Consider the following 20953-nt stretch of genomic DNA (forward strand, 5'->3'; position numbering starts at 1 on the left):
TTGGGCCCCATGCCGGAAAATGCCCCTTGAGTAACTCATTCCTGCTTCCCGAGGGGGAGGGACAGGCCTCGGCTGTCGGGGGGGGGGGGTGGATGGGGATGGGGATGGGGGGGGGAGTCTGCATCTCTTCCTTCCCTGCGAGTTTCCAATCTCCTTTTCTGATGGCTGGGAGTGATAGTGGGTGGGGGGTGGGGGTGGGGGGTGTTTTGAAGGCAGAGCCCAGCCTGACGGCCCCTAGCCAAAGCCAGAGGGGGCGGGGTGCCCAGAGGCCCACCGGCAGGCAGCCTTCTTCATGGCCTGCCTTCATAGTTCTGGGAGGACCGGCGGGGCTTCCATGACAGGGTCGCTCCCCCCCGCCCCCCGTCCCACCCCCACCCGCCTCCCTGGATTTCCTGCCCTTAAATTGATGGGCTGGCTCAGGCAAAGGACCAAACGGGTCCCCGCCTGCCCGCCGCCCTCCAGCGCTGCTGCTGCTGGCCCAGCCCGGACCCGCCAGAGCCCCAGCCCAGGCAGCGCCCAGGTAAAGCCGGACTTGGGGAGGGGGTCCCCTATCAAAGTGATGGCAAGCCGCCCAGAGAGCTTCGGCTGCGGGGCGGTATAGAAATGCAATTAAAGAAATAAAGAGGGGGGGCGTGCAGAGGGAGGCCCGGGGGAGAGAGGGAGGGGGAGGAAGGGGAGAAAGCAAGAGAGGCGGGGGCGGGCGTGGGGGCGGGCGTGAGAGACCCCCCCCCCGGCAGCATTGGCGTGCAGCTGAACCTCCTAATCCGCCGCCGCCGCCATGTTTGCCCTGCAAAGGCCATTTCAGGAAGCCCAGAAATGAGGGCCTCTCTAGGCACTTCCAGGGCTTGTCTGCACTTCTTCTGGGTCGTCGCTATAGCGATGACCCAGGAGGGGCCTGAATCACTGAGCAGCAGTGCCTAGACAGGCCTCCCCAGGCTCTCCCTGGGCTCCTAGAGGCTTCTCTCTCCTTGGGCAGCAAAATGGCGCCGGCCGTGCAAAGGCCTGGATCAGCACGTGAGATGGGCGGGTGGGAAGGGCGTGTCTCTGGAGACCCCGCCCCGACTTGAATGTTAATTCCTGAATCAGAGGAGAAGTATTTGTGTTTCCGCCCTTCTTTCCTTCTCTCCACAAATGCCAATAACTTGACCAGGAGAAGCAAGGATAAAACCATCTGCCTTTATTTTACATTTTTTTTACTATCCTGTAGCAAACATGTAATATTAGTGATTTTTTAAAATTAATAATCCTCTGAAACCTGTTCATGATTTAGCTTCTCTCAATTTGTTAATGAATTCCAATATACTTTCCATTTTTATAGCTTGATATTTTGTGTTGCATCATTTAGAACAGTGGTTCTCAACCTGGGGCGCTCCAGATGTGTTGGACTACAACTCCCAGAATGCCCCAGCCAGCTGGCTGGGGCATTCTGGGAGATGCAGTCCAACACATCTGGAGTGCCCCAGGTTGAGAACCACTGATTTAGAAGAAATAAAGAATGATCAATGAAGGGCAGGGATGTGAACATTTTATTTTAATGTTTCAGTTCAATAGGAGTCCTTTTTAAATTTAACTAAGAGGAACGAAGAGTTAACAAACGTTGTAAGGAATCCTTTTGCTTTCTTTCATCTATCCATTGATGTTGGTTCATTAAAAAAATCTGTTGCATTTGCAGTTTCATTTCATTTCATTTTTGTTTAAAATGCATGTAAGTTAATAGTCAGTGTGGTGCAGTGGCTGAAGTGTTGGACTGGGAATCGGGAGATCCGGGTTCTAGTCCCCACTCAGCCATGGAAACTCACTGGGTGACTTTGGGCCAGTCACAGACTCTCAGCCCAACCTACCTCACAGGGTTGTTGTTGTGAGGATAAAGTGGAGAGGAGTATTATGCATGCCACCTTGGGTTCCTCAGAAGAAAGAAGGTGGTATATAAATGTAATAAATAATAATAAAAATAGTCTTTCTAGGCTGTCAGATGGTAGAACTCATGAATGAAACATTTTATATTATGACATAATCCATGATACAGTCTTTCCCCAACCTGGTTGGATTTGTTGGATTCCAACTCCCATGATGGGAGTTGTAGTCCAACAGGTTTTGAAGGCCACAGTTAGTGGAAGGTTGCAATAGTACATTTGTTGCTGTCATGTGCTTGATTGATTTTCAGTTTCAGTGTTTTTATGTTTCATTGTAAACTGCCCTAGGAACTTTCCTGTAGGGTGCGTGATCCTTTCCAGAGGAGTAACTGTCTTAATCTGTTGTAGCTTCCAAATTTCTACTGTGAAACATTCCCTACCCTCCACGCACCAGGAGTTAATTCTGGCAGTTCACAATAAATGGTAATACTTGCTCTTGAATTCTAAGGAGGTTATAGGTTATCTCTTAGGAACAGAGAATGCTGTGGTCAGGTGTAAATTAATTTTCTAGGATGCTACAGTAATTTTTTCTTGTAACAGAAACTTTCTAATTGGAGCTCTTTAGGAAAAAAAATACTGAAAACTGGACAGATATTTTCTTTTCATGATCCCATCTCTCTTCTTGCTTTAATTCCTTTCTGGGTTGTTTGGAGGGACATTTTGGCAAGTTTGCAATGTTTAGGAGAAAATCACATTTTATTCCTGTAGTCATGCCGGTGTGATAAGTTAAAGGCACAATCTTCTGCATATTTAGACGAGAAAAAGTCCCACAACTCCCAGAATCCCCTAGCATAGCTGGCTAGAGAATACTGGGAGTTTTAGGGCTTTTTTTCTGTCTAAACATGCATAGGATTTACCTTGAGTGAGTTTAGAATGGGAAACTCTGCACATATATGGAAACATGAAAAAATGAACAGGGTTGCCATTATTATTATATTATTATTGCTGTAGCATCAGAAATGTAGCAGCTGTGCAATGTGGAAGTGAAATGATGCATTTTAAGATATAAAAGGGACTGTAAGACCATTACATCCAGCATCCAAAATTGCTTAACAATACCATTGTAAGCTGGTGCCTATCAGGGCAGAGAGGTGCCCACCAGTCAAACACTGCATTTTGCCATTGTAGGCAGTGAGGCTGCTTGCAAGGGGTGAGCAGGTACCCTGGCTGCTGACATGTTCAATAGAGTGCCAGATGGCCTTCCTCACCTGTTGCTTCTTCCAAGCTAGCTCAGGTTTTGCTGCCCAAAAGGGATTTGAGCACTGATGTTTGGACTAGAGGGCAAGGTAATATGTGAGTGCATAGTGTAGCTTGGCTTGGCTTGTTTGAGTGTGTCTGGGTCTCCTCGGTTCTAACAGCATCTTTCTGGAGTGCACCTGCTAGTTGCATGATCCATGAGGCCAGGCTCTGGTGAGTGCATAGTCCTCCTTGACAGAAGGGGTTTGCACTTGCTAAAGTAATGCGAACAGATGTGAAGAAGCAGAGGCACACCTGGTTCTTTTGTGTTCAAAAGCCATCAAGTGTCCTGTGGCACCTTGAAGACTTGCAAACTATGTTCATCTTGTGTGTGACTGACAACGTGCTCCACAGTTGTAGAAACCTCCCCCTCTTAACAACTTCCCCCCTTCTCTGTCAATGATCCGGTTTTGTGTTTCTAATTATGTTTACGTTAACACTTTGGGATTGCAGGCCCTATTGCTGTCTTTATATGTGCCTGTTTATCACTTCAGCCAAAAAGTAGTATTCAGAGTCTCCGTTTTAAAATGTGTATTTTTAAAGTACAGATTACTTGTTAATTAAAAAAATACAGTTTACTTCAGTTTTCGTTTATCTTGTTTGTTTGATGAATGAAAAAAAGTCCTTTATTACTGTATATTCAATCAATGTTTACCTTAAATGTTCACCTTAAAAAATGTTTACCTTAAAAAAAATTTCCCTGGTCGAACCACCTAATGAAATGTGCTGCGCACGCCTGTGCCCGGCAGGTGAGGAGGGACCCCCAAACTGGGAGCAGGGCAAGAGGCGCTCGCTGCAGGGAGGGAGGGAGGGGGCCGCGCTGGAGCCCCCGCTCTGTGGCGGAGCAGCAGCAGCAGCCCCCGCCTCACCTGCGGAAGGTCCTGGGTTCGATCCCCGGCGGCGGCGGCATCTCCAGCAGGGAGCGCGGAAATCCCGCCTGGTGGCGCCCGGGGGAGCTGCTGCCGCTGCCAGCCAGTGCTGACAATACTGGGCGAGATGGGCTAAGGCAGCTTCCGATGTTCCTCGGCTGGGCACCTGCGCGCGTGGCTGTCTCAAGGCAGGGAGAGGCGGCAGGAGCAGCTGCCCCCTCCCTTGCTCTAGTCCCCCCCCCGCCTCCTCTCCCCCCCCCTGCGGCTGATGGCTTCTGCCCTGTTGCTGCTGCTCCCTGTGCCTGGAAGAGCCCCTCTCCCCCCCCCCCCCGCTCTCGCTCTCCCCCATCCTCCTTCAGGTCCTTCTGCCCACCTGTTTCCTGCCCCCGACCTGCTTTGGAAGCTCCGTGGAGGCAGGGACTGTTGAGTTATGGGGTTTTACCACCTTATTAGTTATTGCACAGACTGGGCTTCTGGCCAATAACTTTTGTAGCAGAGTATTTACAGCGGTTTCCAGCAGAGTCAGCAAAGACACAGATTAAGACTGAGATTTGTATTGGTTTAAACAAACCTTTACTGGCATATAAAAATATAATTTAGTTATGGCAATCACAGATAACAAATACTTACAAACGGTCAGTCAATACAGCTCTGATACATCTCTTAGTGATTCTGATCATTTCTGATCGTTTCTGATACATGTACATGAAAATACATTTACTTTTATAGACTATCTGTACAATGATGCAACTTCTTGCAACCCTTAATTGAAGACAATCAGTTTACCAATTATTCAATTATGACATCAATGTCCAGGTGCAGAGTTGACCTTTAAGTTTTCTGCTGAGTCTTCTGTTTCTTCCAGCTTCTCAGCAATTAACAAATCAATGGAAACATAACCAGGATCCTATTCCAGGATTCCAACACCCCTTCTTATGTTTACACATGATTAAACAACACATTGTACAGTTATTTACATTTTTCCTCCCTGAAACCTAAAGTTTATTATTATTATTATTATTATTATTATTATTTTATTTATTTATATAGCACCATCGATGTACATGGTGCTGCACAGACCACATAGTAAATAGCAAGACCCTGCCGCATAGGCTTACAATCTAATAAAGTTGTAGTAAAAAATAAGGAGCTAGAGGTGCTTGAGCCGCTTTTCAGGGCTGCACCCACCCACCCCGTAGTTGAGCGCAGGGATGGACTAGATGCTCTCAAGGTACGTCCAGTTCTCTTTCACTGGGGCTTCATGGAACTGGGGGGGGGGTCTGTATTCCATGGGGCTGGCCATTCAGAGATGAGGGAGGGAGGCATTTGGCAGCTGGGGAGCCCCAAGAATCATAGAATCATAGAATAGCAGAGTTCCACAACCGGGGTGCCACAGCGGAGAAAGCCCTGGAAGACAGGGATGGACAGCCCTGGATCCTGACACCTGCAAGAGGGGGGGGCTCTCTTCTCGCAACAGCGCACAGCCTTGGGCCCGAGGAGCAGATCCGCCCCGCCCTGGTCTCCGTCCACTCCTGCAGCCTCCCCCAGCGGCCTACACCGGTCACCGGGGGTGGCGGTTCTCCACTGTAGGGGCTGGGGGCAAAAAGGGCCCTATGGAGGCCTCGTGGTCTCCCTCAAGCCCCTACCAGGTTCCATTTTCGTTCTCAGAATATTTAACGAGAAAAGAAATCAGACCCTGCGAGGCAAAGGTCCGCCTTCCAGCGCCATCGTCATTATTCAGGTTCACCACAGCAGCTTTGCCGTCCTTCCCTCGTCCCTGCCTTGGGCAAGTTCCGGTTCTCAAAGCTCACCACCAGTTTGCTTCCTGGGAAGTGAGTGTTTCATGATGGGGCATTTGCCGACCCCCTCCACCCCCATGGCAGCCATTTTTTGACAGCACTCACGACACCCCCAAAATCCCAAATGTGTCCTGTCCTGTCCTGTGCTAGGAGCGCTTCTCTGATCGGCTCCAGCCAATCTCACAATACCAGGATAATATAAATACATGGAGGTTGTAAAGGAAGCATGCTCCAGCAAAAGCCGGCCCTTGGACTGGATTTAGCACAGATCCCCAGAACAAACGCTCACAGCTCACAATTTGGAGGTTTAAGACCATTTATTTCAGGAAACGGGTAGGTTACATGGGATTAGCATACTAAAAACTATTAAAACATGCATATATATAAGAAGCCAGAAAAAGCAAGCCAGGAAACTAAAACTACAGTTCATACATCACCCAACCTTGGAGTCAGCCAGCCGCACTCAACTCCCCCCACAAAGTATGCTTGATAGTTCCTTTTCCCCAACTCCCTCCCCCCTCCCCTTGGCTTTTCCTACGTGGATCTTTCACACCTGCGCCTGAGATGTTAATGTCTCTCAAGGCCGGGCGGACATGCCCCAAGCGGTTCCTGGCTTCACCATTCTCCCCCATGCAGCTGGGCCGCTTCTCTCCCTTTTCCTATGAACCATAACAATAAAATTAACACGTTAAAAGACAGGCCAGCCCCAGTTCCCTTCACCCATCCTTTGCAGAGGTAAAATATCCTTGAGCAGGAACAGCAGCCTGGCTTTGGGGGTCCCTGAATCTCTGGGGTAAAGTCCCCCACCCCCACCCCCATGACTGGGCCCTGCTTGGGCTGTGCCACTCAAGTCCACGTGGATCCAACCACCAATGCCAGGCTGCCCTCTGGTGGCCACTGAGGGGGAAATCCTTCTCTCCCTCCAGACGGGGAAGGGCAGGTGATGGGCGCTTGGAGGGGAGAAGGCATTTGGCTAGAGCACGGACATTACTTTCGGAGGGGGGATCACAGCCCCTCCCTCACTAGTGTGTATTTTAGCTCTGGAATGTGTGATGCTGAAATAAAGAGCAGCATAGCCCTGAGCCATGTGCAGAGTGCCTCATCATGAAGCCATCCCCAGCAGCCCTGAAGACGCCAGGCCTGCCACCACTCATAGAATCATAGAATAGCAGAGTTGGAAGGGGCCTACAAGGCCAACGAGTCCAACCCCCTACTCGATGCAGGAATCCACCCTAAAGCATCCCTGACAGATGGCTGTCCAGCTGCCTCTTGAAGGCCTCTAGGGTGGGAGAGCCCACCACCTCCCTAGGGAACTGGTTCCATTGTCGCACTGCTCTAACAGTCAGGAAGTTGGACGAGGAGGTGCCGGGAACGCTGATCAAATTTGCAGATGACACAAAATTGGGTGGGATAGCTAATACCCTGGAAGACAGAAACAAACTTCAAAGTGATCTTGATAGGCTGGAGTGCTGGGCAGAAAACAACAGAATGAAATTTAATAGGGATAAATGCCAAGTTCTACATTTAGGGAATAGAAACCAAATGCACAGTTACAAGATAGGGGACACTTGGCTCAGCAATACTACAAACGAGAAAGATCTTGGAATTGTTGTAGATCACAAGCTGAATATGAGCCAACAGTGCGATATGGCTGCAAGAAAGGCAAATGCTATTTTGGGCTGCATTCATAGAAGTATAGCTTCCAAATCACGTGAGGTACTGGTTCCTCTCTATTCAGCCCTGGTTAGGCCACATCTATAGTATTGTGTCCAGTTCTGGGCTCCACAATTCAAGAAGGACGCAGACAAGCTGGAGCGTGTTCAGAGGAGGGCAACCAGGATGATCAGGGTTCTGGAAACAAAGCCCTATGAAGAGAGGCTGAAAGAACTGGGCATGTTTAGCCTGGAGAAGAGAAGATTGAGGGGAGACATGAGAGCACTCTTCAAATACTTAAAAGGTTGTCACACAGAGGAGGGCCGGGATCTCTTCTTGATCCTCCCAGAGTGCAGGACACGGAATAACGGGCTCAAGTTAAAGGAAGACAGATTCCGGCTGGACATCAGGAAAAACTTCCTAACTGTTAGAGCAGTGCGACAGTGGAATCAGTTACCTAGGGAGGTTGTGGGTAGTCATCTGTCAGGGATGCTTTAGGGTGGATTCCTGCATTGAGCAGGGGGTTGGACTCGATGGCCTTGTAGGCCCCTCCCAACTCTGCTATTCTATGATTCTATGATTCTAAGTTCAGCTTGCGATCTACAACAATTCCAAGATCCTTCTCATTTGTAATATTGCTGAGCCAAGTATCCCCCATCTTGTAACTCTGCATTTGGTTTCTTTTTCCTAGATGTAGAACTTGGCATTTATCCCTATTAAATTTCATTCTGTTGTTTTCAGCCCAGCACTCCAGCCTATCAAGATCACTTTGAAGTTTGTTTCTGTCTTCCAGGGTATTACTATCCCACCCAATTTGGTGTCATCTGCAAATTTGATCAGCGCTCCCTGCACCGCCTCGTCCAAATCATTAATAAAAATGTTGAAGAGCACTGGGCCCAGGACTGAGCCCTGCGGTACCCCACTCGTTGCCTCTCCCCAGTTTGAGAAGGTTCCATTGATAAGTACTCTTTGAGTCCGATTCTGTAGCCAACTGTGGATCCACCTAATAGTTGTTCCATCTAGCCCACTTTTAGCTAGTTTGTTAATCAGAATATCATGGGGCACTTTGTCAAAAGCTTTGCTGAAGTCAAGATATTTGACGTGCACAGCATCCCCACAGTCCACAAGGGAGGTTACCCGATGAAAAAATGAGATCAAATTAGTCTGACAGGACTTGTTCCTGACAAATCCATGTTGGCTTCTAGTGATCACCACATTGATTTCAAGGTGTTTACAGATTGATTTCTTTATAATCTGCTCCAGAATTTTCCCAGGAATGGACTGTAGTTCCCAGGTTCCTCCTTTCTGCCCTTTTTGAAGATAGGGACGACGTCACGTTAGCCCTCCTCCAGTCATCCGGCACCTCACCCGTCTTCCATGATTTTGCAAAGATAATAGACAAAGGTTCTGAGAGTTCTTCTGCTAGCTCCTTCATTACTCTTGGATGCAGTTCATCGGGCCCTGGAGATTTAAACTCATTCAAGGAAATTAGGTGTTCTTTGACCATTTGTTTATCAATCTCAAACTGCAATCCTGCCCCCTCAACTTCTGCTTCACTTTTTCCAGGGGGGTCATAGACCCGCTTTTGGGAGAAGACCGAGGCAAAGTAGGAATTGAGCACTTCAGCCTTTTGTTTGTCGTCTGTTATCAATTTGCCATCCTCATTAAGCAGTTGAACCACCATTTCTTTCCTCTGTCTTTTACTACTCACGTATCTGAAGAAAGCCTTTTTATTGCTTTTAGCATCCCTCGCTAATCTCAGCTCATTCACAGCTTTAGCCTTCCTGACGCCATTTCGGCACTTCTGCGCCACTTGTCTGTACTCTTCTTTTGTAGCCTGGCCTTCCTTCCACTTCCTATATGTATCCCTTTTTGTTTTCAGGTCATCTCTAAGCTTTTTGTGGAGCCACATTGGTTTCCTCTGTTGTCTTCTATCTTTTCTCCTTGTTGGAATTGTTTGTAACTGTGCCTTTAAAATTTCATTTTTTAAATACTCCCACCCATCCTGCACTCCTTTTCTCATTAGGCTCCCTTGCCACGGGACCTTACTTATTATAGTTCTGAGTTTATTAAAATCAGCTTTCCTAAAATCCAGAGTACATGTATGGCTATGCTCGACTTTTGTCTCCTTCATAATCAAGAATTCAAGTATGACGTGGTCACTTTCCCCCAGAGTTCCCGTAACTGCCACTTTATCCACTAAGTCATCCCTATTGGTCAATAACAAGTCAAGGATTGCCGATCCTCTAGTTCCTTCCACCACTTTCTGTAGGAGAAAGTTATCACCCACACATGTCAGGAATTTCTTGGAAGGGCCGCTTTTGGCAGTATTTGTCTCCCAACAGATATCAGGGTAATTGAAGTCCCCCATCACTACTACATCACACTTCCTTGAAACACTGGCAATTTGTTTCTCAAAAGTTTCGTCCTCGTCTTCTCCTTGATTGGGTGGTCGGTAGTAGACTCCGATGATCATATTCTTTTTATTCCTAGCCCCATTTATTTTAATCCAGACGCTCTCGACGGGGCTCCCAGTCTCATCCGCCTGTATTTCTGTGCAGGGATAGGTATTTTTAACATATAGTGCAACTCCGCCTCCCTTTCTATTTCTTCTGTTCTTTTTGAACAAGTTATATCCTTCAATTGCTATGTTCCAGTCATAGAATAGCAGAGTCGGAAGGGTCTATAAGGCCATCCAGTCCAACCCCCTGCTCCATGCAGGGCTCCGCCTTAAAGGACCAGGCACCAGCACAGGGCTGCCCTTGCTCTCCCCTGCCAGCCCCTCCCACCTCTTGTGATGTGGCTCCCTCACAGCCCAGCAACCGGGGGTGGGTTCTGGAACGCACCTCCCAGAAGAGGTATGGGGCGGGAGGCTGTGTGGGCCGTGGTGGTCGTGCTGAGCAGCAGCCTCTGGGGCAATTGTTGCCCACAGCGCCCTGCCTGGGCCTATGTGGGGCTGTTGGACCCCCGTGAGATGCAGCAGGATCAGCCCCAGTGGCAGTGGCAGTGGCAGTGGGACGTCCTCTTGACCCTGGACCAGCCGTGGTACTACGACTGGATCACGATCGGCATATTGATCGTGTTGGCCGGCTTCCTCATACAGGAATTTGGCGACGCGCAGGTGAGTGTGGCAGGGCCCACAGCCACGGCCCTCTGCGGATTGGCAGGGGGTGGCGTTTTCATTAGGCCTGCTGTCCCTCGACTGCCAGCCAGTGCACAAAGGAAATGGGTGTGTGTGTGGTTTAACCTGCACAGCCGTCACTTTTAAAATTGGGGCCGTGAAGGGCTGCTTACTTAGTTACAAACAGCCCCCCCCCCGGACTCTGGGCAGCTGGGGGTGGGGTGGGGGTGCTCAGAGGCCCTGCTCCCGTGGTCCAGGTGTCGCTTCCAGTGCAAGCAACACACGCTCCGGGTCTCCAGCTGGATCTCAACCTCCCGTCTTGGAGCCCGGAGCGCACACACACCCGGTTGCTTTTCACAGCGCCATGGAGTCACCCACTGCAGTTCCTTGTACTCACACAAGCGGGCTGTTGGGGATGATGGGAGTTGCAGTTGTCCGCATCTCAAGGGCGCCAGGCTTTTGGCATTTCATGGAAACTTGGAGCGGGCCTGCAGAGAGCCCTCCCCTCGAGGTTATTGATGGAGCTTTTTGGGGGGGGGGAACAGCGCATCCCTGCCCCCTTGCGCCATTAAAACGGCGAGGAGGAAGGTCACGGCGCCGTTCTCCTGCTCCCATCTCCTCCTCCTCCTCCCCCAGAAGCAACAGCAGAGCGTGCTGCCCCAGCAGGGAGACTCCGAATTACCGAGGGAGAAGATCCAGCGTCACCTGTGCCGGCTGCAGAGGAGGCAGAGAAGGCGGAGGGAAGCCAAAGCCGCCCGCAGAAGGGTGCGGAGCCAGAATGAAGAGGCCTCATGTGGGGTTCAGTGAACAGCCACAAGCCAAATAAAACAAAATGGTTTTAAGGTCAATTGTTGTTGTTTATTCGTTCAGTCGTTTCCAACTCTTCGTGACTTCGTGGACCAGCCCACGCCAGAGCTTTCTGTCGGCTGTCGCCACCCCCAGCTTCCCCAAGGTCGAGTCCGTCACCTCCAGAATATCGTCCATCCATCTTGCCCTTGGTCGGCCCCTCTTCCTTTTGCCTTCCGCTTTTCCTAGCATCAGCCTCTTCTCCAGGGTGTCCTGTCTTCTCATTATGTGGCCAAAGTACTTCAGTTTTGCCTTTAATACCATTCCCTCAAGTGAGCAGTCTGGCTTTATTTCCTGGAGTATGGACTGGTTGGATCTTCTTGCAGTCCACGGCACTCTCAGCATTTTCCTCCAACACCACAGTTCAAAAGCATCTCTCTTCCTTCGCTCAGCCTTCCTTATGGTCCAGCTCTCGCAGCCATAGGTTACTACGGGGAATACCATTGCTTTAACTATGCGGACCTTTGTTGTCAGTGTGGTGTCTCTGCTCTTAACTATTTTATCAAGATTTGTCATTGCTCTCCTCCCAAGAAGTAAACGTCTTCTGATTTCCTGTCTGCAGTCAGCGTCTGCAGTAATCTTTGCGCCCAGAAATACAAAGTCTGTCACTGCCTCCACGTTTTCTCCCTCTATTTTCCAGTTATCAATCAAGCTGGTTGCCATAATCTTGGTTTTTTTGAGGTTTAATTGCAACCCGGCTCAGCCCGGCCCTCCGGCTGAGAAAGGTTGCCCCCGCCCCAGGTGCGCCGCTTCATTCCTCCACCCCCACCTTGTTGGGTTATTGTGCCAGAACTTTTCTCTCTCTGGAACTCTGTTTGTGCTCAGAAACAAACACACATCACGCAGGTCTTACACAGCAGAGCTGGTTTATTTCCTTCAGGCTTCTGTGCAGTTCAATTCAGATCAGTTCAGATCAGCACACTGAGGCATACACAGAGAGCAGTGATCATAGAGCAGTGATCAGTAAGCAGTGATCAGTTCCATTTTACAAAGTGAGAAACTATATACACATCTTACACAATTCTTATCTACATTACATACAGCTGTGATGAGGCTAACTTAGAATCTTGGCAAGGTTCCCAGAACAGCCTCTATCTCAAGGTAATTGCCCACAGATAGAATTTCTCTGTTTAACCCTGAGATAGCCATACACACACAATTTTAATGACTAAGCAAGTATTTCTTTTCATATACTTAACAGTCCTCCTCTTGCGCATGTTGTTTAAATTGTGTTACAATCTGAGACCCAGCTTTAAAAGCATCTCTTTGTGTTTTACCATTGAACGTTCCACCTGTCCTTCCTCATTTTGTTTTACTTTGAATACCCATTTACAGGTAATGGCTTTACGACCTTCAGGTAAAGGTACTAGCTCCCACGTTTCATTTTTTTCCATTGCTCTGATTTCCTCTGACATTGCTTCATGCCAGCCCTGAGCTTCTGTAGGTTCCATTTCCTGAATTTCCTCAAATGAAGTAGGTTCATAGGCTATTAGTAAAGCTCTATGAGAAACCTGTTTGCTTTGGTATTCATCTGAGTAACGAATTGGAGCTTTGCGTTCCCTTTCTGATCGTCTTGGCATAGTTACAGGCATAGTTTCCTCCTCTACAGTTTCTTCCCCCTCCCTCTCTTGCTGAGATTGTTCAGGAATTTCTTCTGTTTCTACAGCTTTCTGTTCTACAGGCAAACTTACATACTGTTTTGTTTCCTGCATTTGTTCATGAAAAACTACATCTCTGCTCACAATTACACTTTTGTGATATGGAGACCACAAACGATAGCCTTTTGTTTGTGTATCATATCCCAACAGTTTACATTCCAAACCTCTTTGAGCTAGCTTTCCTGGTCTGTTTTCTTTCTGAATATGAGCAAAACATTTACTTCCAAAAACCCTTATATGTGACACTCTAGGTTTTCTTTTGTAAAACATTTCATATGGGGTTTTTTCATGTACAGAGTGGTAAAGCCTGTTTAACAAATAATTTGAGGTGGACAAAGCTTCTGCCCAGAACAGATTAGACAATCCTGACTCTTTCAATAGAGCTCTTAACATGTTCTGCAAGGTTCTGTTTTTCCTTTCTGCAACTCCATTTTGAAATGGTGAATATGGAGCAGTAAGGTTATGTTGTATACCCTCATCACTGAGGAATTTTTTAAATTGGTTGCTAAGAAATTCACCTCCCCGGTCCGTTCTTAGATTAGCTATAGGTTCTTTAAATCTATTTTTACTCCACTTAACAAAGGCTTTAAACTTTCCAAAAGTTTCACTCTTCTGTTTTAACACATACACAAATCCAAATCTACTGTAATCATCAACAATAGACAAGAAAAATCTGTTTCCTCCTTGACTTGTCTCAAAAGGACCTGCAAGATCTGCATGTATTAATTCAAAAATTCTTTTTGTTGTTCTCTCACTATGTTTTGGAATGTTTGACTTATGACACTTGGTTTCACTGCATACATTACATTCTACATAGTTAGAACATGGTTTGATTTTCACCCCTTCACACAATTCTGGAATCTTAGAAATTATTTTATAGTTAGCATGACCAAACCTTTTATGAGTTAAATGGATACACTCTTGGTGTGGTTTGCAATTGGCTATTGTTTTTGTTGTGACTTTGCTGGCTACAACTTCATTTTTTGTACAAGTATTAATCACATACAAAGATTCTTTCATTATTCCCTGCACACACACCTTGTTTCCCTGTTTTATAGTACAATTTTCTTCAGTAAAACAAACCTCATACCCCATTTCTGTTAACTGAAACACACTTAGAAGGTTTGTTTCCAATTTTGGTACATATAAAACACTTTGTAGTTCAACTCCCAGACAATCAAAATATACATTACCCACACCACAAATCTGGATTTTTGTTCCATTTGCAAGGGTAACACACTTTTGCTCTGAAGTAGAAGTTTCCAAGGTTACAAATGAAAGTTTGTCTTTTGCCATACTTATTGAAGCCCCAGAGTCCAAAAACCAAGGATTCATTGTCTCTTTGACTCTTGCTAGAAGACACTTCTTTGTTGATTCAGCTTCATTCATGTTGTTTTCTTCTCTCCACTTTGCTGTTGACTGCTTTTTCTTCTTGTTGTTGCAATCCCACCTTAAGTGTCCTGTGGAACCACAGTTAAAGCATTTCCTTGCCTTTAATGCAGCCACCACGTCAGAAGATTTATGGCTTTGTTGAAATTCAGCCACAGGAAGTTTAAAGCTCTGTTGTTTTGAAGCTTGTCTTCTTTCATAGGTTTCCAGTAGTTTTCCAGCTACATACTCGAGAGTTAAATTTTTCTCCTCTTGACTTTCCATCATGGTGACAACCGCGTCGTACGATGAATCAAGACTTGACAAAATCACATAGACTTGGTGTATAGTTGTAAACTCCATCCCTCGTGCCCTGAGTTGATTGAAGATTTCTCTCATGCTTTTCAAATGGTTTGACATAGACTCCCCTAGTTTCAGCTTCATTCCATACAGCTTCCGGGTTAGAATTATTTTACTGCCCGCTGTTTCTCTTTGATATACAGCTTGTAGCGCATTCCAGCACTCTTTTGATGTATTCAAAAACTGAATGAAGGAAATTTGAGAGTCTTCCACAGCTAATGCAATAACTGCCATTGCTTTTGCATCGTCCTTAAACCATTTAGCATTCTGTGGATCTGCTCTATCTGGTGGATCCTCTGTGACTACATACCACAGTTCAGCCTGAATCAGATACATTTGCATTTTGTAAGACCATAATGCATAGTTAGAGTCATTCAGCTTTTCCAACAATTGATGCAAACCAGACATATTAGCTCCTGCCATTTCCTCTGCTTTAGGAATTGGTATCTCACCGTCCTCCTGCTCAGAGTCCTCCTCAGAGTCAGCCGACTGAGATTTTTCCTCACTTTGCAGCACTGGCTTTAGCTTGATGTCTTCCTTCATTAACAGTTTTCTGTTTTAGCAGACTCCTGGTTCTGATACTGCACTGTTCCCATCAAGTTCTGGTTCTTCTGCCTGGGTTAAGCTGGCGTAGGCTTCCTGGACTGGACTGGGCCCATAACCTTTGTTGGGTTATTGTGCCAGAACTTTTCTCTCTCTGGAACTCTGTTTGTGCTCAGAAACAAACACACATCACGCAGGTCTTACACAGCAGAGCTGGTTTATTTCCTTCAGGCTTCTGTGCAGTTCAATTCAGATCAGTTCAGATCAGCACACTGAGGCATACACAGAGAGCAGTGATCATAGAGCAGTGATCAGTAAGCAGTGATCAGTTCCATTTTACAAAGTGAGAAACTATATACACATCTTACACAATTCTTATCTACATTACATACAGCTGTGATGAGGCTAACTTAGAATCTTGGCAAGGTTCCCAGAACAGCCTCTATCTCAAGGTAATTGCCCACAGATAGAATTTCTCTGTTTAACCCTGAGATAGCCATACACACACAATTTTAATGACTAAGCAAGTATTTCTTTTCATATACTTAACACACCTCACCCACCCCCATGTGTGTCCTTCTCTCCCACACTCGAGGCCTTCAAGAGGCCGCTGGGCAACCCTCTGTCAGTGATGCTTTAGGGTGGATTCCTGCACTGAGCAGGGGGTTGGACTGGATGGCCTTGTAGGCCCCTTCCAACTCTGCTATTCTATGATTCTATGATCCTGCAGGCTCCTCATGGACATCCGGGGGCTTTTGGCTCTCCTGCTGGCCGCCTGGAGCTCCTCCGCCTCCGCCTTCCCCCACCACCTGGCCCAGCTGAGCTCGCGGCGCAGCAGCTGCAAGCCCGTGCCCAGCAGCATGAGCCTGTGCCATGGCGTGGGCTACAGCGAGATGCGGCTGCCCAACCTGCTGGGCCACGACACCATGAAGGAGGCGCTGCAGCAGACCGCGTCCTGGGTGCCCCTGCTGACCAAGCAGTGTCACCGCGACACCAAGAAGTTCCTCTGCTCCCTCTTCGCCCCCGTCTGCATCAACGAGCTGGACGAGCCCATCTTCCCCTGCCGCTCCCTCTGCGAGGCCGTCCGGGACGGCTGCACCCCCGTCATGGCCGCCTTCGGCTTCCCCTGGCCGGAGATGCTCAACTGCAGCCGCTTCCCTCAGGGCAACGAGCTCTGCATCCCGCCCCTGGGCCAGGATGACCGGCTGGACCGGCTGCCAGTCCTCCGAGAAGGTGAGGGAGGGGGCACGTCTGGGAAAGCCCCCACAGAAGCCCTGAGGGGGAAGGGGAGCACCACACCAGCGGAGGCAGGAGCAGGGGGAGGGAACCGTGGCCGGCTCCAAGCTCTGGCCCGGCTTTTCCCTTCGTTGCTTCAGCTCTGTGCCTACGTGCACAGCCAGCTGTGCACCCCCATATCAGCACCAAAGCAGTGCGTCTGCATCAATTCCGTTGGAGGGGGGGGGGGGTCGGGGAGCATGCATGCAGCGTAATATTAGCCCCAGAGTCCAGCATCCTCAGAAACTGCATTGCCATAAACAAAGACGTTTCTCGGCCTTAGGATAACGAGGATTAAAGGTGTGGAGCAACGCCTGGGGAGAAAGAGAGAGGGCGGAGTTGATAGCACCGGCTGATGAGCTAATGTAAAATAAAAAAAGATTAAGGAGAGAAAGGGTTCGATTGTGGAGGGGGGATGATGGGATCAGGGCTGGAATGGGAGGCGTTGTGAAATGTTTGTCCAAACGCACAGAAGGGAGGCTGCTGATCCCTTTTACGAGGTACTAACAATCACGACACCAGTCCAAACTGGTTTGCATCACAACATCTGCCCCAGGGACCCTGGGAACGGTGGTTCTGCACAGATCCTGCCCCTGTGGTTTTCTCTCCCAAGAGGGAGCAGCAGCCCCAACTATCTAGAGGGTGGATTCCTGCATTGAGCAGGGGGTTGGACTCGATGGCCTTGTAGGCCCCTTCCAACTCTGCTCTTCTATGATTCTATGATTCGGCTCCCTCAGCAGCTCCAGCTCAGCCGCCAGCCTCCGTTTTCCCACTGTTCCTCTCACTCTGTCTTCCTTTGCTCTTCCAGATGGGGTGTGCACAGCCTGTCTTGATACTGGCCATAGCGAGAAGGAATTCCTGGAAAATGCCTGCAGCCGGGATTTTGGTGAGTCTACTGTCCTGTCCCCTCCGTGCTGCTGGGGATGATGGGGGCAGCAGGCGCGCCGGTCCCAGCTGCCCACCGTTTCATAAGCCGCTTGGGACTGGGGTGCTCTCCAGAGGCTATGAGGGAGATGGGAGAAATTCCAGGGGCAACGGGACGGGGAGAGCCAAAATGGCCGAGAACTAGCAAGCTGCCTATCGCAGCCCCAGCGTTGACATTCAGCCGGTCTCTTTCTTCTTGCCTTCTTCTCCCACAGCTATAAAAATGAGCATCAAATCTGTGTCCGGCGTCGAAGGGGACCTGAAAGTGGTTCCGGAGCTCCGCGGCCGCACCCTGTACAAACAGGACGGCTGGTCGGAAGAAGAGCTGAAAAAGCCGGTCCTGTGGCTGACCAACGGAGAGGCCTGCTCCTGCCAGGAGCTGGCGGGGGCTCCGGGATCCGTGGTCCTGGCCATGGGGCACAGGGTTGCTGGCCAGCTGGTCATCTCTTGGGTCAGGAGGTGGCGGAGGGGGGAGAAGGAGCTGAAGAAGTTCTCCAGGGTTGTGCGGAAGCTGCAGTGTTAGCGGCAAAGCCTGGCTACGCGGCCCCTCCTGCCCACCACCCACACGTGGATCTTCGTGGCTCAAGCCAGAGACTGCTCCAGGTTTTTGCGGGCCCTTGATGGGCAAAGAGCCCGGGGGGCCCTGTTGGGAGGTGGGCCCTCAGCAGGGGCCCACCTATGCCGAGCCTTGATGCCAGACTACCAAATAATGCCTGTAAGTTTTGTCTGGCTCTTGGCAGCCACCCAGGTATTTTCGTTGCCATTATATTATAGCACGTTGGTTTTTTTAATTGTTTTCCTTTAATTGGTTTCCAGTCCAAGTTTCCCGTTAGTTCTTCCCGTTGTATTTCTGTTTCTCTGTCTTAAATTCCATTAGCTCCTTAATTTTCATTGCTTGTGTGCGTGTAGGCACCCTAACTGCATTTGCCAGTTAGGTCTTGGCTGAGTGTCTATATTAGGGTGACCTTATGGAAAGGAGGACAGGGCTCCTGTATCTTTAACAGTTGCATAGAAAAGGGAATTTCAGCAGGTGTCATTTGTGTGCATGCAGCACCTGGTGAAATTCCCTTTTCATCACAACAGTGAAAGCTGCAGGAGCCCTGCCCTCTTGACCAGGTACAAAAGAAGGTAGGTCTCCTGCAGCTTTCACTTTGTGATGAAGAAGGAATTTCACCAGGTGCTGCATGCATCCAAACGACACCTGCTGAAATCCCCTTTTCTATGCAACTGTTAAAGATACAGGAGCCCTGTCCTCCTTTCCATAGGGTCACCCTAGTCTATATTGAGTTCCTACGGTCTTCATCTTGTGTAGAATTGAAGGGGGACGGCAAGTCACAAGAAAAGCATCTGTCAATACAAGCCTGAAAATTCTATTATTGAAATGTACATCCCCTTCTCCACTCCATGTTTAAGATTTGTAAACACCAGTCTACATGCACTCATATCTGATTTGTAAACAGGAATTAGAACCCGACTGAACACGGTGTACAGAAGATGGTTAGTGTTGAACTTGGGTTGAATTGTGAGCATGCATACACTTGTGAATTGTCACTTTAAGGGACATCAGAAAAACCTTCCTGACTGTTAGAGCAGTGCAACAATGGAATCAGTTGCCTGGTGAGGTTGTGGGCTCTCCCACACTAGAGGCCTTCAAGAGGCAGCTGGACAACCATCTGTCAGGGATGCTTTAGGGTGGATTCCTGCACTGAGCAGGGGGTTGGACTCGATGGCCTTGTGGGCCCTGTATCAATAGGTATAACTAAGTGAGACACACAGGAAGTTAGATGGAAGAGGAAGTCAGGGACACAGACTTTGATTGAAGGAATAATCGCCCAATCAGGAGGTGACACAGCAGTCAGTGACTCGGCACTCTCAGGAGTCAGTCAGGGCTGGAGAGAAGTTAGTTAGAAGCTATGTTTGTTTGAGGCAATAAAAGTTTTATTTTTATATAATACTGCATTCCTCATTTGCAACAAACCTATCTTTGAAACAGGCCCCTTCCAACTCCGCGATTCTATGATTCTATGTTGAGACATTACATTCAATGCACTGGGCTACACTTCAAATGGTTACATAAAACTAACATCTATTCATCAATTTCCATAAATATAGGTGTCTGCATTCAGCCCAGGTATAGCTATACGTGTATTTTGTACCCTGGATTAAGAAAGTTTCTAGCACCTGTGTGCAAATAAGATATGAAAGCGTGTAGAAATTCCACCAATATCTGAACGTGTGTACATAGTCTGAATGTAACAGGAGATCAGTGTAATGTATGAACACCTCTTTTATGTATTGGTGTAAAGTGTAGCGGGATGCCTGGGGCACCATCTTTTTTAGTCCTGTGAATCTCCCTTTTCCTCTTAGCCTCTTCTACACCACTGGATTGTTGTGAAGATAAACAGGAAGAGGATGAGAATTATGTAACCTGCCCTGAGGGGTTTCTTAGAGGAGAAACAGTGGGATAAAAATATAATAAAAGAATTAAAAGGAACTTTTTGTGTGGAACCTGGCATATTTGTTTCCATTCTCTCCTTATAGTTATTTGTTCATTATTCTCTTGCTTTGTTAGAGTATTGCACCCAGTTCTGGGCTCCACAATTCAAGAAGGATGCAGACAATCCGGAGTGTGTTCAGAGGAGGGCAACCAGGATGATCAGGGGTCTGGAAACAAAGCCCTATGAAGAGAGACTGAAAGGACTGGGCATGTTTAGCCTGGAGAAGAGAAGACGGAGGGGAGACATGATAGCACTCTTCAAATACTTAAAAGGTTGTCACACAGAGGAGGGCCAGGATCTCTTCTCGATCCTCCCAGAGTGCAGGACACGGAATAACGGGCTCAAGTTAAAGGAAGCCAGATTCCAGCTGGACATCAGGAAAAACTTCCTGTTAGAGCAGTACGACAATGGGACCAGTTACCTAGGGAGGTTGTGGCCTCTCCCACACTAGAGGCCTTCAAGAGGCAGCTGGACAACCACCTGTCAGGTGTGCTTTAGGGTGGATTCCTGCACTGAACAGTGGGTTGGACTCAATGGCCTTGTGGGTCCCTTCCACCTCTGCTATTCTATGATTCTATATGTATGCCCAGCACAATTCCTCAAGTGTTTCAGCAAGGAGCTAGAAAACTTCAAAACTTTTGTATGTAACAATACGGGCAGCTCCCTGTGCCTGTTGACTTGCTAGCTTCCTTCTTTGGCCTTTTGAACAATCGTACAAAACAGAGAGGCAGCAAATGCTTGGTTCAGTTTGCTGCCTACTACTCACATTTAAAAACAATTTTATTTATTTATTATTTATTTATTTATTACATTTTTATACTGCCCACTAGCCGAAGCTCTCTGGGCAGTTCACAAAAATTAAAACCACAAAAAACATCCAACAGGTTAAA

General features: G+C 48.0%; 1 protein-coding gene across 2 annotated transcripts; it reads left to right on the forward strand.

Moving 5' to 3' along the window:
- The first annotated feature begins 457 nt into the window (after nucleotides 1-457).
- LOC134399798 (secreted frizzled-related protein 2-like) lies at nucleotides 458-18592 on the forward strand. 2 transcript variants are annotated; one of them, XM_063127901.1, is made up of 4 exons: nucleotides 458-520; nucleotides 16097-16599; nucleotides 17450-17527; nucleotides 17781-18592. In XM_063127901.1, exons 2-4 carry the CDS (start codon nucleotides 16104-16106, stop codon nucleotides 18086-18088), a joined length of 882 nt encoding a protein of 293 aa, XP_062983971.1. In that variant the 5' UTR covers nucleotides 458-520; nucleotides 16097-16103; the 3' UTR covers nucleotides 18089-18592. The 2 variants fall into 2 exon arrangements, with proteins under 2 accessions (XP_062983971.1, XP_062983970.1); XM_063127900.1 differs by lacking the exon at nucleotides 458-520 and adding an exon at nucleotides 11337-11434.
- Nucleotides 18593-20953: the final 2361 nt, after the last annotated feature.

This window comes from Elgaria multicarinata, chromosome 5, assembly GCF_023053635.1.
Source record: "Elgaria multicarinata webbii isolate HBS135686 ecotype San Diego chromosome 5, rElgMul1.1.pri, whole genome shotgun sequence".
NCBI classification, from domain to species: Eukaryota; Metazoa; Chordata; class Lepidosauria; order Squamata; family Anguidae; genus Elgaria; species Elgaria multicarinata.

Excerpts from the sequence above, each read along its gene's own strand:
- LOC134399798 (XM_063127900.1), top strand. Across the intron at positions 16,600-17,449 it reads GCTGCCAGTCCTCCGAGAAG|ATGGGGTGTGCACAGCCTGT; the intron begins GTGAGGGAGGGG and ends TTGCTCTTCCAG. Across the intron at positions 17,528-17,780 it reads TGCCTGCAGCCGGGATTTTG|CTATAAAAATGAGCATCAAA; the intron begins GTGAGTCTACTG and ends CTTCTCCCACAG.